We start from the raw sequence: 22,693 nt of genomic DNA on the forward strand, positions 1-22,693 counted from the left end.
AATATCTTGTGAAACCAGCCTTTTGTTCTTTATCACTGCATAAATGCATTTATTAATGTCATGATGCATACCAGAAGTCGAAACGCGACAGAACATTTGTATCACGGGATACTTTTTAGTATATAAATATAAACAAATAAACTGAGCACTGAGCGCCATTTTCTTTCCATGTGGGGAAAGTTGGGGAAAACACACACACACGTTAACACTCTTCCCGCACGCACTCTCCTTACTTCCAATAATAAAATTCAGAATAGTTCTAGAAATCTACAAAAAAATGAAGAGCATGTCGTGTTTTTACGCATTTGAAATGGAATAATACTAAATGTGGTGATGTCAACTTGGAAGAGAATAAAACAAAAGACCGTTTTCGGTTTCCAAATGGACTTTAATATTCTTGATTGCTGCCCAAACGCATGCAGTCACAAGCCGTATCTCGGAAAGTGATGACATTTGCTTCCTCTTGGAAATCGGCAAGGATATTTCTACAAAAGGGAAAATATATTACGTGCTTCTCCCTCCCCCTGCGTCAATCTTGCTGCATATAAACCACAAAAATAGCTGAATCTTACATTAGTAAAGACCACATATAAAACATTACATAGCACAGGTAGAAAATGCAGATCGTAGTTTTTTTTTTCTTCTCTCTACTTCTAGTTTAAGACCAGTAGCTTTGCTTGTGGGCAAAGTGATTTCGGTCTCAAGCCTGACGACCTGACTTGCACATTCAGACATAGAAAGTGCCATCCGCGTTCATACCAAGTAAGAGCAGTAAAGCATTACAAACTTTTACGAAGAGACAGTTAACAACACTACAAAATAGTGAAATGGGATGTCTTGGGGCATTTTTCCTCCTAAAATATTTTTATATGAAGGGATGTTGATCCACATTTTTTGGCAAACAAATTCCTATCGCCTTTTTTCCCCCCATTGATGTAAGTGTGAGCCAATAGTCTGGGATTGATTCATTCCGTAAAATGTGGCAAACAAATAAACTTGTCAAATCTTATAATATCATCTACTAGTATCTAATTAAATGTGACTCATTTTTCAGATTAAGGTGCACAGTCCTGTGCGGGAACTGGGAAAATTAGCTCTTCCTGGCAGTAGATAGTTGATGCTACTCTCCAGTCTCCACTGCAGAAGTAAAAGGACAAAGGTCACCTCAGATTAGCCACCATGCACAGCAAGCTCTTCAAGATGGCTACCTCCAGTGCCCTTTATCTGCTTCCTGTCTTCCATAACTATTGTAAGTGAACAGAAATTACATGTTGCCTTTCCAAATGCTACTGTTGTGTTTTGAAGGTGTGTCTGAAAGTCCTGTTTGATTTATATTAAAATTTGGTTTTGATATAATTATGTCCAATCTGGAAGTGTTACCAAACACCACAAAATCTTGCTTCCACCTTCTATACTCCTATAGTTTTTAGGAGAAAAAAGGTGCCTTAAATTGCTAGAACTGTGGGGTATGCAAATGGACGAATATAATGTCCTTAAAACTGAATTTTAGCAAAAGGAGAACTTTAACACAAGGCCACTTGTGGATGTTTGACCCTGGTTGTTTACGGAGTGAGGGGCACACCACTGGGCAAAAGAAATGAGTGAATCGAATCTAGTAATCAGAGTATTAACTGGTGTAACCTTCCGACCATAGATTTTAATCTTAGCAGAACAGTGTTAGCATTTTATCCTTCTGGACAATTAACTGAAAGCTACTTGACATCGGTACCATTTACTACTGTCCGTTAAGTACGAAGAGCCCTATTCAGTTTGTGTTGTGATTTTAATTTATGTTATGTCTATGTCTATGTCTATGTATTGGAATTTGTAAGGCGCATATATCACCCGAAGGTCTCATAGCGCCAGCAGACACTCAGAGGTAAGATGTAAGATAGGCAGAATTTAGAAAAGCCATGTTTTTAGGAGTTTACGGAATTTCTGATGGCTGGGTTCCAGTCTTAGGTGTAGGGGGAGAGCATTCCAGCTTTCAGGTGCAATTTTAGAGAAGGACCTGTCCCCATTTTTGACAGTTCGTACTTTTGGCACCCTTAAGAGGTGCGAGCTAGAGGATCTCAGAGTTCTCGTTGGATGATAGTCTATAAGTTTATTTGCTAGATAGACTGGGCCATTGCCATTTAGGGATTTATGAACCAGACAGCAAATTTTAAACTTAATACGCTTTTTTATGGGAAGCCAGTGAAGCGTTTTTAGACAGGGGGCAGAAGGGGTGCGGGCAGGTAGATCCAGGGCCAATCTAGCTACAGTATTTTGAAGGACCTGGAGTTTGCTCAGGAGAGTTACAACGTAATGTCTTACTTATTTATGCTACAGGCTTTTTGAAAAAAAAGATAGTGCCCTTTGTGCCATAGTTGGTGCAAATGCCCCATGTTCATTAGTAATAGGGATATTTTAACTGTATTTGCTTTGGTATATAAGGTTATTTTAGAACACTGTCAATTTTTCGGGGACTGTTTTCTACTTTTATTTCCTATATCATGTATTTTTTTTTAGGGGAAAATTACCGTTTTTCTGAGTTACCAGCTATATTTAGAGACCTTAGTTTTAAAATAATGGACATTTTACAACCATATGTATCCTAGGCACTGTGGTGTAAATAACAAATTCCTTAATTCCTTATAGTGTCTTTGAACCCAATAGTGCCATCAAGATAGCTCAGTGGGATGAATTTCTGCTTCATGGACCTGTATCTGAATTGCAGGTCAAGGTGTAGGCCTTCTAGACTAGGGGGTTTATTTACAATGCCCTTGCTCCACTTTTGCGTAATTTTTAACATGGGAAAAGTGACGCAAAAGTGACGCAAGGGGCATATAAATCTGCCCCTAGGTCTTTCCAGCTTGTGAAGTTGACTTAATGAGTAGTATTTAATTAAGCGAATATAATACTTATTATGTAAGTGCCAAAAGATTTCTCAGTTTGTGCCATAAAAGGCTGTCAGTAATAGTAGAACTTACATTTGCTTTTTGATGGTGTGGAACTAAAGACTGCCATTCAGATACCATGCCTGATTAGAAAACATTATCTACCGAATTGTTTTATAATTTGGAACTACCCCTATTGTTACGCCATGTGCCTAGACTTATCAATTTTCTAACTTTGAGGTAAAACTTTGCTCATTTTGGCATTTGCGCTTTCCACCTTTTGTGGAATTTCACTGTATCATGTCAAAGTTGCCAAACACTTCACTGAACCTTGCCAAGCCGGAGTAATTTTTTGTTCTATTTTCATTGATTTACTTATGCCTTGCACACGAAAAGTAAATTTTTCATCAAATCTCGGATCCTTAAGTATTTCCCCACTAGAGATCTGAGATCCACTCATCTACACTATTTAGTCATCCCTCAGTTTAAGAGGAATAGGACCGGAGGTATCAGGTTCTCAGTCACTGCTCCCCGTGTCTGGAACTCCCTGCCTCTGGAATTTAGGACCACCTCAAATTATGGAAAATTCAGACACATGTTGAAGACTTGGCTCTTTAAGCAAGCTTATTAAAAAGTATCCCGAGCTGTGCTGAGTCAGTAATTTAGCGCCAAGAGACCGTCTGGTGGAAGTGCGTTCTATAAGCTACAGTAACATAACCTAACACATTGTGTCCAGGCTTGCGAGTACCATGTGCCCTGTAGTAGATGTGCTTCTGCTAACTGAATGAGACTACAGGCCCACAGGTGGTCTTTCTTGACAATCCAGATGTTTTTTTCTGCGAAAACGGGAGCTGCCAAGATTCTGGAGCTGGGCTTTGAAATGATGTACCACACCAAGACGTCTTGGTGAAAAACCCACCACCTGTTTCTGGACAACACCAGATCCGTTATTGGAGAATTTATTTTTGCTTTGATTCTTGTCCATACTGAAGAGAACCCAGTAAACAACATCATACAAGAAAGCATTGCCCCTTTATATAGTTGAATAGCTACTTTGCATGGCCTGCATATATCAGGCTCTGAGGGCTTTCGTACATGAGAATCTGACATTACCCACACGACTGTGCTGATAGCACTGGGAGAAACTTGAGTGTTTAGCCTGGTGTACACCGCAAAAGTGTCCTTTCTCTGTGTAAAAAAAAGTCACTTTTCTTCTTACCTGCATTCTTTCAGAATCCTGTTGCAATTTTCACTATAAAATGTAATTCACTTGCAATTCTTGGACAGAGTACAGCTGACAAAAATCTTGACAGATGTTCAGTCGTGGGCTCGTTAGGTCTAGGGAGCAGTGTCACACAAGGTTTTGAAACACACACCCTTCAATCTGTGGCATCTGAATTTTTTTCTCCAAACTTTTGAGATTATTTTGGATTTAATAACTAGGTGACAAAATGTGCAAATCATTTTTTTCTGGAGAGGACATCAAGCAGACTACCTAAAACTGTTCCTATTTTGGGTCCTGCTTAGTAGGCTTTCAGTATCACTCACTGGTATTTCTCTTTTCTGAAAGTCTGGTGAATTGAAACCATCATGCTCGTTAAGACTGTCTTCACAGAAAGAAACCTCTTGCCTTGCCTAATCTGACAGGTGTATTAGTAGAATATGTTATGTCTTCGAGTTTTTTTCCAAACACGCTCTCTTGAAATCTCCATAGTGAATTGTTGCAGCCATATGAGTAGTGTAGGGATTTTCATTTTGATGACTTTCTAAATTGTACAACCCTCATCTGAAGAATTCCACGTGCAAAATTAGGTGATAGAACCTTAATTTTGTTAAAAAACGTGAAAAAAACAAACAAAAACAGGACCTAGTATCCAATTGTTTGTCAAACCTAAGATACTCTAAACATGAACTAAAGCTACTCATGCTTCCTAAACAGCTCGCATTTGTTTTATTGCACATAAGTGAAATAACTAACTGTGTCAACTCACCATCAGAAAAATTCATTTTCTTTATTGTTATTTCTGGGAACACTGATTTTAGGGTTCAATGTGGACTATGGATCCAAAAAGCAGTAATGGGAGCTAAAAAAAAGGTCATAAGTAAGGCAAAAAGACCAAACTTTGCTGACATTGAGGATTGCGTCATGGGAATCTCAGAACCCTCTGCTCTAGTGTGAAACTCGTCTAGAGTTAAAGAGTGCTTTTAATAGAATTTGGGAAACGTATCAGGAATAGAACGTCTAAAGCTAAGGTTAGCATTTAAATGATTACTGTTAGTTAAGGAGAATGGTCAGTACTTAAAATAATACCTTTTACACAATTTATCGCCATTCTAGCTGAACCTGTTCTCCTTGTGAACATTATAAATATATTTTACAGATATACAAATCTTGCTCATGAGGTGACATCGTTTAATGTTATGTATTAATATTATTGTAAACTGAAATTATGATTATTATTTTGCTTGTTCATTTCAGTCCTCTCTATACAAAATCTAAAAGAGAAATTTGTTTAAAAGTTGTGGTAGTCCTTTGTCTTTTTTATAGTAATCCAAGCAGGAACACAAGTGGGAGCCAGGCTCATGATACGACCACGAGAGAAGAGAGGTGAAAAATAATCAGGCCTGGGACAAGGGGCATTAGTAGAATGGGGAATAACATGAGCTCCAAAAGAATGTCAAAAAGTGTAGCAGGACAGGATTCCAGCCAGGAGTTGGGATGTGGGAATGGTGGGAGATGATTGTGCAGCACAATTGCCTGGAGAATAAGCAGCAGGGTCACCATCAAAAATAATGCAGTAAGTGGAGGGATTAAAACAGGAACGTATTGGAGAAAATAATGCTGAAGAGCAAGTGAGGAGGCTGGGACGACTGAAAAAGGCTGGCAAGATGAGTTGATTCAGGTGAAATAGGCATTTGTTAAGTTGAGTTTGTGAAGCTGACTGCTTATTAAGTTCACGTTTTTATCAAGCTGGACACTTTAGGTAGGGTTAATCAGAGTAGAAATTGTCAGATTTGTATTGACAATTCATAAAACCTACCTACAAGAGCGCTTGCAGATTAGTGTATGTGGCTGGAGGCACAGCCTGAATAGGTGCACTGGGATCTAAATGTGTGTCTGGAAAATGTCTTTCCAACTCTCTAGTGTGGTAAGCAAGCGAGTCCAATTATCACATTTGGTGAGGCGTACTATATTTGGATCTACAACAAAACTGTGAGCTCTCTCAGGGTTGATGATCCCTCCAACCATCCTTCCCTAAAAGCAGACTTCCAGTGCTCAACCTATCGGGGTCTTTCCCTAAATCCAATATGGCCAGTCCTGTCTTGAGCAGGTGAGATACCCAGGTCCTTCAGACCGAAAACCCTATAGACTCATGAGCTTTGCTTGCAGAGTACATGGATCTGCTCAAATTGGCTTCGAGCTGAGCTGCTTCATACTTTGACTTCTGAAAGTTAAAGAAACTCACAAGAAGTGTATTTAGAAATCTGGAACTAGTGATTTCGATTTGTAAAGTGTTTCAGCAGAGACAGAGCTACATTTTCATTTTCTTACTGGCTTTCCCACTCACTCTCCACTTCATGAGAAACTTCCTTTTTAAGCCCTTTACGTACTCTTTGGTTTCTTTCCTAACTCATTTGAATCATCTTTTATCACATCTAACTATAACAATAAACGTTTGCTTCTCCTAATTTCTAAATGTTCGGTCTGCCAGTCACATAAAGGTATATTTTCCTTTTTTGAAAATTTGCATCAGGATGCAAAGCATATTGGACACATAAATATATATACACGTCTCTTTTATCACCCCACTCACATTCATACTTTCCAACTGAGATGAGGAAAATGTGAATACAGAAATCTCCAAGGATAACTTGCTGGTGCAAAAGAAAAAGTAAAAAGGATCATTATAATTCTTTAACTAAAATACACACAACACACTAAACAATATATCTTTAACAGTTTGTTGGGTGAGGTTTCTGAGAAGGAGGTCATCGCAGGGGAGCAAATGTGCTGCTGGTATTATTGATTGACACTGGAACTTGACTATTCGCTCCATATACCGGACAGGCCCCCGACAATGAAATGGGTAGTGATTGCAAAGCCAAGCGTAGCACGTGCTAAGTAACAAGCAAACAGCACATATAAGCATATGCTAAATATTACTTAGTAGGCACACATCATGTGTCCTAACTTCTCCCCACGGGTTATGTCTTACCGAACACATTCATGTGCTTCACGCGATCTTTCTCCCCAGGGCCAGTTTCAAGACTTCCATATTGCCAAGAAGCCACCTGTAACCAAATTACACGTAAATGTTGCCGGAGTTAGCTGCAACTTGTTGTCACCCATCTACTTGCAAATACCTACAATTGTAAAGGCAAGGGAGTGATACCTTTGGACAGAGGAAACTTAAGCTTCCCTTGTCACCTACCTAAGCCCTACTATTTCATTTCAGTACCAAGATGTTCCTCCATGCCTGAGCAACAGAGGAAACTATAGCAATGCTCTGTAAAAACCCTGCAGCTTGCTGCTTGAGATTGATGTATGTTTTGCATCCAGAAACTTGTGTCGTATGGCTGGGACCTCAACATAGCATAGGGTTTATTTGCAGACCCTTTGTCCCCATTCAATGAGTGGACTCAACGGGTAAAACATCAATGTTAGCTTTGAAAACCCACAAATGTACACAAATGTACTGAAACAGCGTGCTCGTGGTTGCTACAATGAAAATGTTGCTCATTCAGTTGTGATCAATGTGAAAGAAAAGTGACATGTTTTTGAGCACAGAGATGTTTCTCCGTCGACTGTCGGGCTGTAGGATTCTCTTGCTGTTACCCTTACAAAAAGGATGTATGAGTTTCAGAACAATGACACAAACTATGGTGACCTTTTGAGAAGATCAGCAGAGAGGGTGGACCTTCGGGCTGCACAAGCATCAGCATGCTATCTTCTGTACATAGGTTGGTAGCAGTACTGTTGATCGGGCATTACGTAACACTACTGTCAATTCCTTCTGCGCACCTTGCTTACAAACTGTGGAAGTAAATATTGTATTGCTTCGTCGTCTTTGCAGAAGCATTGTCCGTGACGTAGCCATGAAATGTTGTTCTACAGAGTGTTTTCCACTTGGTCTGTGTACTATGAGAAATCAAGGGAACTGATGGATGTCCAGGCTCATTGTACTAAAGCGATGAGTTGTTAGACAAACGTGTTCTTCGGTGCTTTTGAGAGAAACAACACCTTATTCTGCCCAGTCATGTAAGAATTGCAGTCCATGTCTGAGGAGTCCGAAGAGGTCTGGGCTGCCTACAAATTAAAGCCGAGTCAATGTCGGCTTTGCATGCAGTAGCCACGTTCTCATGCATGCTCCGTACACTTTTGCTCCTCTGGGAATGCATGATTTTTAGAGCACTTTTCAGGCAGTGAGATATAGCAGAGCATTTTGGAAAAATCTTCCAACAATTTCAGCCATTTGATCTTTTTATGTTGATCAAATATTGGATCCTATGTGGGGCTAGAAGAACACCTTAAGAACTCAATTTTGTGCAAGGCAAACAGTAGCCCAATAGTGATATAACAAACTCTACATAACATACATCTAACTATTGTTTGCCTTGTTAGTTTTCCACTCTGATTGCAGATTTTGCATTTATGAATGTCACAAGGCTACAAGGTGAAGCATTTCTTTTGTCTCGCCCAAAGATTTCTAGTTTGATTTGCAACTGTTCTAGCTCCCGATAGGACCCATTATGTTTCTTGCCTTACATGACTCAGGTCCCTACTAGGGTTAGTGGGTTTTCTTTTTACAATGTGCCACTGTTTCCAGTTTTGTCTTAGCACCTTGGCTGTTTGAACAACATTCAAATTGGTATCACCCTGAATATAAAATTGTATTTGGCTCTCCAGCTTTACATTTTCACCACTTTGATAGTTCTTTTAGGAGTGACTTTATATAATTTAGGAGTCAGGGATGTCTTCAGCATAGCACCTCACAAGGATTTCGTTAACCTCTACGTTTTCAACAATACTGCATATCGCTTGCACAGCGTAGGTGTCAGCTCGTTTGCCACATTCAATAAACCGCTTCGCCGTGGTGGTGGACTTCAAGTGGGTACTCTTTGTTTTGTGCAGGTAGGTAGCTGTTGCCTAAGGTGGAGGGTCTGTGCAGTCTAGCAATAAAGAAGTGTTCTTTCTTGTTGCTATCACTTTTCTAATTTGATGAGATTCATCACTACCTAAAATGATATCCGATATTCCTTTGTTCCATCTGAAGCTCTTTGCATGTGAAGCATCATGACAAGTGCAGGAGAAGCGAAACACTTGTGTACAAGTTCATGTTTGGCCTTCTTGGCAATCGTCTGTGTGCTTATTGGTGATCACTTTTGTGGGGATCATATTTACTGCATGTAGAAATTGTTGTGCTTTTTGCAATAGAACTGTCTTTTTCTTGAGCGGCATCCCCAATAATTGTACTACACCCAGATTAAACAATAAGGTGCATCCTTTCCAGGCCAGTCATTGATGACTCTAGCGAAGGGCGCCACATTATTAATTTAAAATGTTATCATTGCAAAAGATCACGTCTTCTAAAAACTGTTCAGTCATCAGAAATTCGATTCTTTTGTCCTTGAGGTTGCATTTGATCTCCCAGCTTATCCTTGAAACACCGATGCTCCTATCCTAGAGTCTCGCTTGGCTATCTTGGCAAATCACAGCATTCAATTGGGCATATTCAATTTTATCTACTGACAATTCTTTCGTCATCGGGGTAACCTTGATCCGTTAGAAGAAAAAATAGGAATATGAGTGTCTATGAAATCTTTTGGCAGATCTGTACTTTTATCACCAACATCCCATTTGATCTTTCAAAGCATGAATTCTTCCAGCCAAAGACTATTATCCCAAAAGGTCCTTCTGGTGCTGCAGATGCCCTTTGGTCATTTGTTGGACAGATATTTCTGTCTTTGCGATTGTTTGATCTCTTGGAAGACCAGTCATCCTTTCCTGGGGCTTCTCTTTCACCCCTTGGTGCACCAGTCTTTAGCCTTTGAGTATCTATCGGTAGTCCTTTTAATTCACTGGCTGTTCTCTCCTGGACACTTTATTTAATCTCCTGGTCCATAAATCATTCTTTCGAGAAGTCTGTTTCATCTCACGGTAGGCAGACATCTCTATCACAGGGTATTTGCTAAATCTTTTACTAAATAGATATTTCCCTCCTGGAAATTACCTTTGCTCTATTTTCTTGATGTTGAATTGAGTTTTTCTTAGACTCCAAACCAATATTACAGTTCTTTTAATGCAACTCATCTGTGATTCTTACCGTTGCATACTTTGAAAACAGTCGCCATAGTATCTACAAAGGAACTGCAGTTCCAAGTGGTGTCACCCCTGAGTGTTCCGCAGAAGTTCGTAGGCACCTTCGCGAATAAAAACCTTGTCCCATCATACAATGCTACATGAATGCGAACTCTTGTGTTCATTTGACGTCTGTCACCACCAGTCATTAAACAGATCTTGGGGATCTTGTGATGGAGGGGCGGTCAGTGGAAACTGCAGATGCTGTGTGAAGAGAGTGTCCCACATTCGAAGGGAGGTAAAACCTGCAGATCCCAGTTAAAAATGCTGCCATTTTGTTTTTGTACAACAGTTCGAACTTTGATCCCTTTTGCCATGCAAGGTATCCTCTGCTGTGTGTGCAAAGCATTTCTTATATGTTGAGTTTGACTATTCCAGAATGCACTTAAGTGAAAATTAGGGGTGGGGCTATTGTGCTGCTTCTTTGACCCCTCTTCCCACCTTGCCCAGTGGTAGTCACTGGGGGAGTGGTTGGCTACATGCTGCGCGTACACTCTCGTACATAAATACAAAAAAAAATTAAGAGTAAACATAATTGCTTGTTGGCACTGCTAAATCCGTGCTGCGGGAGCTACAAGAGCAGAGAGGAACTATTGTCAACTTCTTGCCCAACAATGGAGGATTCCCACACAGATTGTGCAGCAGGTTGTACATAAAAAATTAACATGTGGCAGGCTACATCAGTTGCTACATTCCTTAAAAATAAAAAACAAAATTGGGTTGTCTGAAAAATAAACAATTTAACCCAGAATTCTGTCAAATGCACATATCATTCTATATATCTTTACATACAATGCATATTCCAGGATTGTTTCCCTATCCTTTCTCATTGTGAATAAGGAGAAAGGATAAAAAAGTGTGCTTGAATGGGATAACATGCTCATGGCAGTGGCGCGGGCGTGAATGTTTCCTGATTGTAGTCAACCAGGCTGAGCGCTTGCCATGTCTTATCTCACTCCCACCTGCGATTGTGGTGGTTGCAATAACAGTCTTATACATTTCTTGGTGGCTGTGTGATCTTCTTGAGAAGTTTCCCAAGGAACGCTTGTGGTGGGGTCTTCTGTGGGCAGCGGGTAAACTGGCAGAGCAAAGGAGAGGGCGGGGAAGAGTGGCACTCTGTGGATGCTTTTGATTGCTGAGTTCTCTGGTGGGTCTTGTATTCTTTCTAAATATTGGCGCTTTTGGATCAGCAGCATAGTGTGCTCCGTGCTCTCTGTAATTTTCACCCCCGCTTCTCCTGAACTCCCACCAAGAGGAATTTAAGGGCAGGATGGGCTTGTGGAGCTCTCCAAGGAGGACTGGGAGAGGCGGCGGGTGAGGGGAGCGATGCTGGAGTCTGCCATGGAGGAGGTGGGGAAGAGTTTATACCATCCAGTGACCATGCTCGTCAGGTCCAGCTCTTCCAGGTGGATCTGTGCCATCCCCATGAAGTACTTGTGATCCATGCGCCCGTAATCTCCCCACACGATCACCTGTGGTCAAGGGACAAGGAATGATAAAGTCATTGGTTAGTCACTGCTGGTAGAGCACTATTTATTCTACCTTTGGTGGTTATGTATTACTCATTTTAATAAAACATGCATGTGAAAGAATCCTTCCTTATGAGAAGTACTGTCAATTTAATGCACTTCAGTTGGTAGCATCTGATAACACACTCCTCATATATCTACCAAACATAAATATTTCCCTACAAATATTTTGACATCTTCCTTGATCTGCTGACAAGCACTATGTTCGAAATATACCATTACTGACGATTGAATAGCAATTTAACTGAGGCCTACAATATTTGAGGAATGTGTGGCTGGACGTAGGACTTTATCATGGGTCGAAATGTTTGTAGGGAGATGTTTGTGAGTTCACCATTCTGGCAATCTGCATTTTCGAGATTGTTTTTCTGTCTGTTTTTTCATGTTTTCTGATAGAATCCTTTCATGGATTGTCAAACTTTCCCCACACCTCAAACCTAATATGTTTAAAAGGAGTTTAATACATCCTTAACCTCATTGGTATAATATCCATCAATCGAGTCTCACTTACTATTGAAATTGAATTACCTCATCCATTTTGTTTAACTACTATGGACATTCACATTGCCTGTATTTCTTACTCATTCACCACATCACTGGCCAAAAGCTTTCCTCCCAGCACAACAGGCTTGCAGCATAACAACTGTCACTGGTCTCACACATGGCATTTTCCTATTTCCAAGCACATTTGTTTTTGTAGATTTCAAATTGGTGAGGGCCTTTCATGGTTGTTTCACCAAGAGCCACTAAAATCTAGAGGCTTTCAGGCATCTATATTTTGTACATTTCCCAAAGGTGCTTTAGCTATCTATGCCTGTTTCTTGCACATTCTTTCCACTGGATAAATCTCCACTTCTAATTGTGTGATTTGGCTAATTATAAGTTTTGGTGGGCAATCAAGAAATGGTATCTTCACCAGTACCATCTACATTTGTTTGGTGATTTTCTAAATCTCAATTGTGTATTATTGTCTGCACATCCACCGCATTCATTATTTTATTCCGGTCTGTTTTAAGTTTGTCTCTTCACTGTGTCGCACTGAGTTGCCAGGCCCTAGGAGTAACAAACACATCATCTGTTGGAGATAGTTCTTCCACTTATCTAGTCTGCACTCCCCTGGAACTGCTCTTTGTTCTTAATCGTTATTTGATTTTCATTGTAATATATTTATGTCTTGAATGAATTCTCTTCACATATTTATTAGACGTATTATAACAAAAACTCTCAATCCATTTTCGAGCTAGCTGCCCATCCTCAAGAGCCTCATCTACATGCATAACCAATAAATGAAACTGAAATAGCAACATTCAACACAACATTAAATATAAATTATGTACACTGCAAACGGTTAAAAACGTAAGGTTTACCCAGACTCAATTCACATACATTAAAATGACTGGAACACCTTTACCATTATGCTAACACCCCTAACTCATGAAACCGGTCTAGTGTGTTATTAAACCTAACCATCTGATATCACTTCCCATAAGGTTGTACACAGTCAACTTTCTGAGTCCTTCTTTATTTTTCAAGTCTGCTGGCCAACATAATAATACCCAATAATCTGATAGAGACATCTATCCTCAGATTCCATACCTATCAATTTCCCATGCATCAGACTAGATCAGGAAGATTTTTCTTTGAGCAATACCCCTGCATGCCGGTAGGTGGTATCGGCCGGATCCACATGACGTTGTTGGCGTCGACGGCGTCTGCGCCATTGTGACGTCTGCATCACTTATATAGGCACCACCTCGGTGCGCAAATCAGTTCTTTCATTTCTGTGCCAGCCAGCGCAGATCTGTAAAGAGAGCTACCCTCTGTCAATTGTGCGTCTTTTGCTTTCTCGCCCTAAGTGCGCTGGGTATGCCCAGATGTGGGTCCTGGGCACACTGTGCCTCTGGATTCAATTGTGTGTCTTATGCTTTGTCACCCTAAGTTTGCTGGTTATGTCCAGACGTGGGCCCTGGGCTCACTGTGCCACTGGATTCAAGCTATCCTGGCTGATGAGGGGAGGTCTAAACTGAGGTGCCATGGTGAGAAAAAGAATCATGGATTTAACCCAGATCCCTTGACTGGGTTGAATGTTTTGATTTGTTTTGCATTCCCTCCATCAATTGTGTGTTTTTTGCTCTGTCACTTATTGACAAGTTTATTTCAATATTTTTTGACCCCTTTTTTAGTGAGTAGGTTTTTTCTAACATGTCCAATAAGACTTCTGGGTTCAAGCCATGCGGGGCCTGTCACAGCACCATGTCGGTGACGGACCCCAACCTGGTTTGTCTCTGGTGCCTGGAGTGCGACCATGACTCAAAGTCGTGCTCTGACTGCTGGTCCATGACTCCAAAAGCTCTGAGGGAGCAGCCCCTAAATCTGCTTGCGGCCCAGCGCCCGGCACCTTTTTGTTCTCCTAGGAGGTCTCGTTCTCGGTCCTGGTCAAGGGGAAGGTCTGGGCACAGCTCTGAGAATCCTGAGTCTTCGTCCTACCACTCAGTTATCTAGTTGCTCAGGTAAAAGCACAAAAAACAGAAGAAGTCAAAGCGTACGTCGACTTTTCGACATCCATCGGCCGACGCAACGGAGGAGACTCGGCGTCCTAGGCCTCGTTTCTCTGAACCTGGGCCTGAGTCGGCTCCATGCTTCCCTTCCTTCCTGGGAGCTGGAGTGAACCCCGCCCTGTTCACAGAATTTTATGAAGCCATGTGCCTCATATTTGGACGGTCTGACCCTACCGTCATGTCTTTGGGCCCCAGAGGCTCAGAGGGAGAGCCATCGGGTTCCGGCATTGGATCTGGAATGATGCCGGTTGTGCCATTGCGACCTTCCCCATCACCATCCCTGACACCGAGACTCCCGGTGCCAGTCCTATTCTCATTCCCAATGACCTGGGCTGGAACCTCATCAGCGCCGCAAGAACCCTTAGGTCCTAGGTCAATTCTTCAGCCTTAATCTGAAGGGCTAGGAATGTAGGAAGATTGGGAGGGGTCGCTGGACCCTTTACAAGACCAGTCTTAAGAGGACATGGACTGGTACAAGGAATTGGGTGGGGTCAGCTGACTGGATACTGCTCTAGAATCTAGTCTGCTTCTCCCTCTACCATGGCTATGGAGGAGGGAGCATCATACGCCACGGTGGAGCAAAGGGCAGCTGAGGTCCTGGAGCTTCAGCTCCTTTTCATGGCATTCAAGACTAATATCTTGACATAGGTCCTGCAGCCAGGTGTCTCCTCGTCTGAGCCCTTGCTGCCCTTCAATGAGGCCATAAAAGATGTCATTTAGGGGCTCCTGTGAATAGGACAATTGCCCACCACCATCATCCTGCACCGGGCGACCCAAATTTCCTCACCAACCAATCTACCCCCGTGAGCTTGGTGGTCTAAGCCTCTACCTTCTACGGTGCATTCCCTTCTGCACCCCCAGGCAGGGAATCCAAGAGGCTGGACAGTTGGGGCAGGGCAATGTTTTCTTCTTGCACCCATGCATGCATATTGGGCTGTTACTCTCACTCCCTGTGTGAAAAGGTTGCGCAAGTGCTGCCACAGTTCCAGAGGAGACCCGGGCCTTCCTCTCCCAAGCAGTATAGGACGGGAGAGATGCTGCAAAGTACACAACCGAATCACTGGGCAGAGCGATTTCATCGATGGTGGCTGTTCAACGCTGTGCCTGGATGAGGCCGGCTGGCTTTTCAGGAGCTATCCAGGCCTCTCTCATGGACATGCCATTTGATGGCACCCATCTCTTCAGACACAGCAGACATCACGCTGGAGCGCTTAGAGGACTCACGGACTACGGCCAGGTACTTGGGCCTCTCAGTGGACACACCTCCCTCATCTGCCTTTCGCTCCTTTTGTGTCTAAATAAGGTGCTTTCAGCCGTGCTAGCCATATCCCAGCCACAAGACAGCACAAGTTCAGTAACCTCTGTGTGGACGACGACGCAGATCGTTCCTACCCCATGCTGTCTCCCACCTCCAAACTACGGCAATACTCCTGCATTCACTGGGGTTCACTATTAACGAGCCGAAGTCACACCCTGAACCGACAGGCCAGGCCTTCCCATGACCACAAAAAAGCATCATGGGAGCAGTGTCGGGGTAACACCCCTCATCAGCCAGGCTAGCTAGAATCTGGTGGTGTAGTGAGCACGGGACCCAAATCTGAGGATCCCCTTCCCACTTTGGGTGACAATTGCAAAAAGTACAGATGATGGACGGAATGATGAATTAATCAAACATTCACCCACAGTCCCAGATCTGTGTTCAATCCATCATTTTTTTGCACGCCACGTCAATCCAGTTTAGACCCAGCCATATGCAAATCAGTCTTAACCCTGTACCCCATGGGAACGGTCCAGAACGAAACTGACAAGCCAGGTCTTCCCTGGTCCAGAAACAAGAATCTTGGGACTGGTTTCGGGGTAACACCCCTCATTCAAGAGCAGACGGCAGAGACTTTTAAGAATTTTAAAGGCTGTGTGCGAGACATAGCCCTCTGGATGAATATAAACAAACTAAAGCTCAATGCGGGAAAAACAGACGTGCTGTTTTTTGGAAAGAGCCCAGTGCCTGCTCCAGATCTGTGGTGGCCATCGGAAATGGGCCCTCCGCCTTCTCCCAGCTCTAGTATCAAAAATCAGGGGGTGAAATGGGAGGCTGACCTCTCTTGCTCGGCCCAAATCCAACAGGGCTCCGCTAGGTGTTTTAGCAAATTAAAAAACCTCCATAAATTTCTACATTTGTGCCAGAAGACTGCCGCAAATCCGTAGTCCATGCCACTGTGACATCCAGGCTGGACTACGCAAACGGCTTATATCTCGGCCTGCCTAAATATTCGATTAGACGTTTGCAGATGGTGCAGAATGCGGCTGCGAGACTGATTAGACGTATTCCCTCTCGGCATCATGTCTCTCCGCACCTACAGGAGCTACACTGGCTCCCAGTAGCTAAAAGAATAGAATTCAAGGCCTTCACTCTGGCCTATCGGGCTCTTAAGGGGAAATGTCCCAGCTACTTTAAACAAAGACTTTGCTGCTATAAGCAAAATCGATCTCTGCGGTCAAATTCTCAGAATCTGCTCTGTGTTCCCCGCTTTGCGAAAGCCCGTCTGGGTGGTAGGGCATTCTCAGCAAGAACAGCCAAAATGTGGAATGCCCTGCCTGAGTACCTCTGCCAAGCTAACACAGAGACCTGTTTTAGAAAAGCGTTGAAGACATGGCTTTTCAGCAATGACTAGGTCTGGCTCCAGTACCCAAACTTCCCTGCATGCGTTACTTGCTACTAGAGCGCCGGGACACCTCTGTCATTGAGGTAGCTGTTTGCGCTATACAAACTCCAGTATTATTATTATTATTATTATCAGCCAGGTTAGCTTGAATCTGGTGGCGTAGCAAGTAACTTTAGGCCACGAGTTTTCATTTTTTAACATAAGAATAACTATAACTGCTGAATTTCTGAGGTTTTGTGTGGGTAAAATGTAAACCTAACTATAACGTCCTTGTAACCTTTTCTGTGATATATATATATATATGCATACACATATGTACACACACATAAATATGTAATATATATATATTTATATTAACTATTGAAATACATAAATGGTCGACAGTTAGTTTTCTCATTCAAGCCCTTAGTGTCTAATCTCTTAATTCATTTTTCTTCCTTTTTTACTACAATTAGTGCAGAGTTAATGCAGTCTTTCAGGTTCAAAACAACATTTTGAAATTTTATTTGGTGTACAGCATGGCCATTTGTGATAAAATGTCTAGCAACTTCAGAATCCCAACTGCCCGATCTGATATCAGTACAATGTTAGTTTTAGCGACCCTTTACTTTCCTCTGTGTCTGTCCAATATACAATATCACGCACAAGCATTTACTGCAGCATACACAAAGGCTTGTTTCACAAGTAGCACAGTACCTTAACTTCTATTTTGACAATTTGCTATATGTGTTTTTTAATTTGATTTTCATATATATATATTTAATATATTTGAACAGTTGATACAGTTAAGCCACGGGAATATCTCTGCATTCTTTTGTTGTAATGTTTCCTATTTTCAAAATGTTGCCTACCTCAGTTCCTGAAATAATTTTCTTAATATTTTCCGTCATGTATATGCACATACTGGAGGATCTGGAAATAACATCTTCAGTTTCTTAACATTTTGCATTATAGTCCAATGTTTCACTGAAGTTATTTTTACCATGAGCTACTTAATTGAGAATTTTGAAATTAAAGCAAGCCTCTATTAAGATGTTCTTTATTTGTACTTTAATATATACTCTCTTCTAAATATTTGAATATGAATTATTTCACAAAGCATGAGCTTAAGGTAACCTCTTTCCTAAAATATATTCTTCCATTTCTCTTTGTTCCCTTCATACCTGAGGAAATTCTTCTAACCCTTAATAGATGTAAGTGCAGGAAATGTTGGAGAATAAATACGAAAAATGTGGAGCAATTGTACTCCATTTATTCAATACATCACTGTATCTTTACTAGAAAGCACAACATGGAGAACATGCAGGAAGCACCATTTGCATGCTAAGCCCTGAAGAAGTCCCAGGGGGATGAAACGCTTTGGCTATCAATTGCATGCTGTGTTTTTAAGAACAACTAATGAATAAAGAATACATTTTCAAAGGAAGAACGATTCACACAATGATTTATTGAGAAGACATCACTTTGTTTTCCCTATTTGTGGACTGTGGACTATAATCTTTGTTACTTGTATATTTGACTGTGCAGTTGAGTGCTGAACCACGCTGTGTGTTTTGGTTTTTTTTTTTTTCCCCATATGGAGACGTAGGGTATCACGTCTCTGGTTCATTGCACCACGCTCTAGATAAACTCTCACTACGATCATTCTGTGTCGATGAGTGTAGGACTTGTGTGCCTTGACTCTTCTATGTGCTATTGTAATGTTCTAGTGTGCTGCTTCTATCAGTGCTCTGAACGCAGGTTTGGAAAGACTTCTTTCAGACACCGTTACATGGTCATCCAAAAGTTCAGTTCAGGTCTGTTCAACAAATAGTAGAATTGACTTTGATTATTTCATGCATCTGATTTAAATCATAAACATTACTTCCCAGAAGCTGTTGACCACCTTTCCCAATGAAATAAATAGCAAACATATATAAAAAACCGGAGCTAAATGATACAAGCACTTATTATCGGATAATGTATGTACAGTTTCTTATTGATGCATTAACAAAACGGCGTGTATGGGAGCCATGCACAAACCCATCACATATCCAGTAATTTGTAACAATAGCCAACATTTTTATATTAAAAAATGGAATTGAAAATGAATTTCAAATATTTCATGGCGTCTTTGTATCCAGTTTGGATGCCATTAGCATCCTGGTCCTATTACATCAAAAATATGAAGATGGTAGTGAAGGGAACAATATCCTACCGAGGGGTGCACTATGCCCAATTTAAACTCGGATTTGTAGAACACCAGGGTTTCCTAGTTTCAATGCCTGAAGATCCTTGCACTTCTGAGCAAACATACTTTGTTGCGTCGACCAAAGAAGATGCAGAGACCTTGATAGCACCATTCCACACAGAACAACTGAAGTCTTCTCTTATGACAGAGACATTACTGGGACAACAAACGTCAGAAGGGATTCTTTATTGGAACCAGAGTCAAACAGAGCATGTTAAGCATGGGAAAAGCCACAGTCGGCTGCAGGGGTTGCCCTTTTATACTCCCACAAATACAGAACAGCCCCTTCAGAACCAACCTACTTCCCGTCCATCTGACACTGCATTAGAGAGCCTGGATATTCACGCTTACTAATGTGCTCGAAAGCAAAATACCGCTGCTATGATTCCGTCTTACACAATTGAAGAGAATCTATTCTTTGGAGAAGAAGTGTAGGTAGCTGTGTCTGGGTCTAACACTACTTGCCTTTTGGCAAGGTGAACACATGCATTGTGGGAGATAGTCACCTTGGTGACCCCACACCTGCCAGAGTCTTTTTTAATAAGACAGTCAGTCTGTTCCAGAGCTGCTGCAGGCTGACATGGCAGCATTAAGTCCTGCTATGTATTCTAGCCAGGAAACAGCAGATGCAGTACTAAGGTATGTTGGGTTTTATGTGGTTCTTCAAAGACAGAAATGGATACAGACCATACGCTTTTCAATGGCATTGCAGATAAAGCTTCTAGATATTCAATTTGATGGCCAATTTAGAGGCTAGAGGCACTTATATGTAAGGTATTGACCTTCTCTACAGGAACCCCAATAAAAAAAAGTGTGCACAGAGGCAAAGTTAGTGGGCGAAGAAAGTAAGCTCTATCAACTTTCTCCTCATTGTCAACATCCCCAACACTAAATCTTCACTAAAACCTTGATCTTACCAGTGTACAGATCTCCAGTTAGTGGATGGGGGCAGCCTTCTTTCGAAAATAATCATAAATATCTTTGGACTACTGGGTCCTTCACATTCTAAAACAAGATTCTCTTTCCATTTAAAGGAGGCACCCAGGCCCCCTCCCCACACACACAACCTTTCCAACCTCCTATTAACAACTATCTCGATGAAAGAGATACCATTGCATGTTTTTACATAAAAGAGTGATTAAACCTGGTTCCGTATTAGAGATCGGGACAGTCATTTTCCTGGATTTTGTCTTCTCTAAGAAAGGGGAAGGATTGTGCCCAAATCTGGGCCTGAGACAAGTGAACAAGTCTCTCAAGAAAGACACAAGGAAGATAATTCACAGGCGTTGCAGTCATTGCCGAAACGAGATGAGGTAGTTTATTTATGTATACAAGGTGTTTACTCCCATATCCTGATTTCTGTGCAAGGCAGGAAGTAACGGAGATCACCTTCCACTTTTTCTGTTTTCTCTGACCTCTGTCCCCACACAAAGGTGATGGCGTGGGGAAAGTGTGTTCCCTTCATTTATCCCTTTCTAGGTGATTGACCTCTGAGGGATTCACTTGTAGCTCATTCACTGTGGAGTCTCTCGGCTACAACCATGCCTTTTATAAGCTCATCGTATCGATGAACGATACAAAATCGTGCCTTGGACCCTTTCAGGGTTTCTAGCTTTGAGGGGATATTCTGGTCACATTCCAGCTGCGCCCATATTCTCCGAGGGAAGATGCTCCATATAAACTAGATGGTCTTGAAATTCACCAGATCACTAGGGATTTTGCCTTTGTGCATCTTTGTAGTCCCACATGCAAGTCTGAGATTTGATATTACTGTAGGTGCCACTGATCAAGCTCATTTTCTGGTGAACAGAGCCAGCAAGTGTGTTTGCGTCACTCCTTCATTCCCCCTTAGCATTAGGTAACAATGGGCACCGAATTGTTTCTCCAGGCTGGATGCTCATAGGGAAACTCTGAGATTCAATTCCTTGTTGACCCCTCTGGGGTCCTCTTACAACATTAGGACTTGAAACTGGAATGAAGAATAATCAAGTTAGTGCTCAGTATTTTTTCCATAACATCAGAATGCTCAAGTCCAGATAATGATAGACAGTACTTCAGAAGAGCATGCTCATAATAGCAACAAAAAAGAAGCAACGGAGTTGTGGGACTGGACCATAGAAAGGAGGAAGTGGCCTGTCATCTGCTTAGTCAGTGGGGAGGAGAAAACATCAGCCATCTTCAGCAGACTGTCCTCCATCAATCACAGATGTGGCTACAACAAGATTGTCGGGCCACTTGCTCACTTTTTGGGGGCATGCCACATATCTTTGCCACCAAGAGAAACAAGAAATGTAGGCTGGTTTGTCCCCTTGAGTTTCCCAGGAGGTGGTCGCTAGGAGACTTACTTTCCCTGCTGTATACCTTTTCACTTCATTACACATTTTCTACTATCCCTCTTCTTTTGAAAGCTGCCCAAAGGCTCTGGCCCTACAAAGCTCATGTGATTCTGGCAGCGTTGGATTGGATTGGGCGCTCCAATATAGCTTGATCCTCTTCAACTGAGTTGGCCTTCTCCAAATCATTTTCTGAAGATGGAAACTTATCTTACACAGTACATGTGTAGATTATTTCATCCAAACCTTCTGACCTTACGGCGTTATGCCTGGGAATTGAAAGACAAGTCTTATCCTCGCATGAGGTTCCAACTGAAGTATTGCAGGTATTGCTGCTGTCCAACTCCCTCCCTCAGAAGTGACTATTGAAACAGGTGAACAATGTTTGTGGCTTGGTGTTGCGGTGCCTGTATCAATCCATTTTGTGGGAAATCCGATATCTGTTTGTGGCGTTCTATTAGGTAAAGAACTAATAGGGACATTTAGATGACACATTGATCAGCCCACCAACCAATCGATGTATTGGAAGCTCTATCAGCCGACTCACGGACAAAGAGGCCACCATATCTAGTGGTCCTTGCCCAGATTGCTCCTGCCAGCACAGCGGCAATTCTGCTGTCAGAATTATCATGCTAGTCAGCTGCCATGTTTTTCATTTCCTGACATTAATTTCAAAAGTTGTGTTTTTCTAAAAAAAAAAAAAAAAACACTTGTAGCACACAGTGTGTCTTCTGCCTTCGCAAAGCAGGCTTTTTTTATTCTTTTTTTTTTCTAGTTTACTTTGATACATGGGAGTTGTGAAGGCAGGCCTTCTGGTGCTCAAAATTCTCCACCAGATGGACCACCCACTAAAGCTTTCAGACTGTGGAGCTAGCTGACAAAAGTAAGCGATTTCTCACTATTAATATATAAGTTGCAGAACTGTGGGATTTACAAAAGGAACATCCGTTGATTTCTGACAGATATCCTCTTCCACCAATTCCTAATTGACCACCCTAAATATTGTTACGGGTTATTTGTTACTAGCTTCTGCCTGCATATGTTAATGAAGGCTCCACGTTTAAACTTTCAGACACTTCTATTTGCTTTCAAAGCTTAAAGAATACATTTCCTCCAGTCCCCCTTTAAGCCCCTGTGTAGG

The 22,693-nt window shown here is 41.8% G+C and overlaps 1 protein-coding gene across 1 annotated transcript in view; it reads right to left on the reverse strand.

Annotated features, from left to right (window-relative positions):
* Positions 1-338: 338 nt before the first annotated feature.
* The window catches only part of RIMS3 (regulating synaptic membrane exocytosis 3), a 531,625-nt gene continuing 509,270 nt past the window's right edge, over positions 339-22,693 (reverse strand). The window contains exon 7 of the mRNA XM_085648027.1: positions 339-11,711. Coding sequence (XP_085504153.1) covers positions 11,499-11,711 — 213 coding nt within the window. The 3' untranslated portion in view covers positions 339-11,498. The remainder of the gene's footprint in view (positions 11,712-22,693) is intronic.

The sequence above is a fragment of the Triturus cristatus genome, chromosome 3_2 (genome assembly GCF_964204655.1).
Source record: "Triturus cristatus chromosome 3_2, aTriCri1.1, whole genome shotgun sequence".
NCBI lineage: Eukaryota > Metazoa > Chordata > Amphibia > Caudata > Salamandridae > Triturus > Triturus cristatus.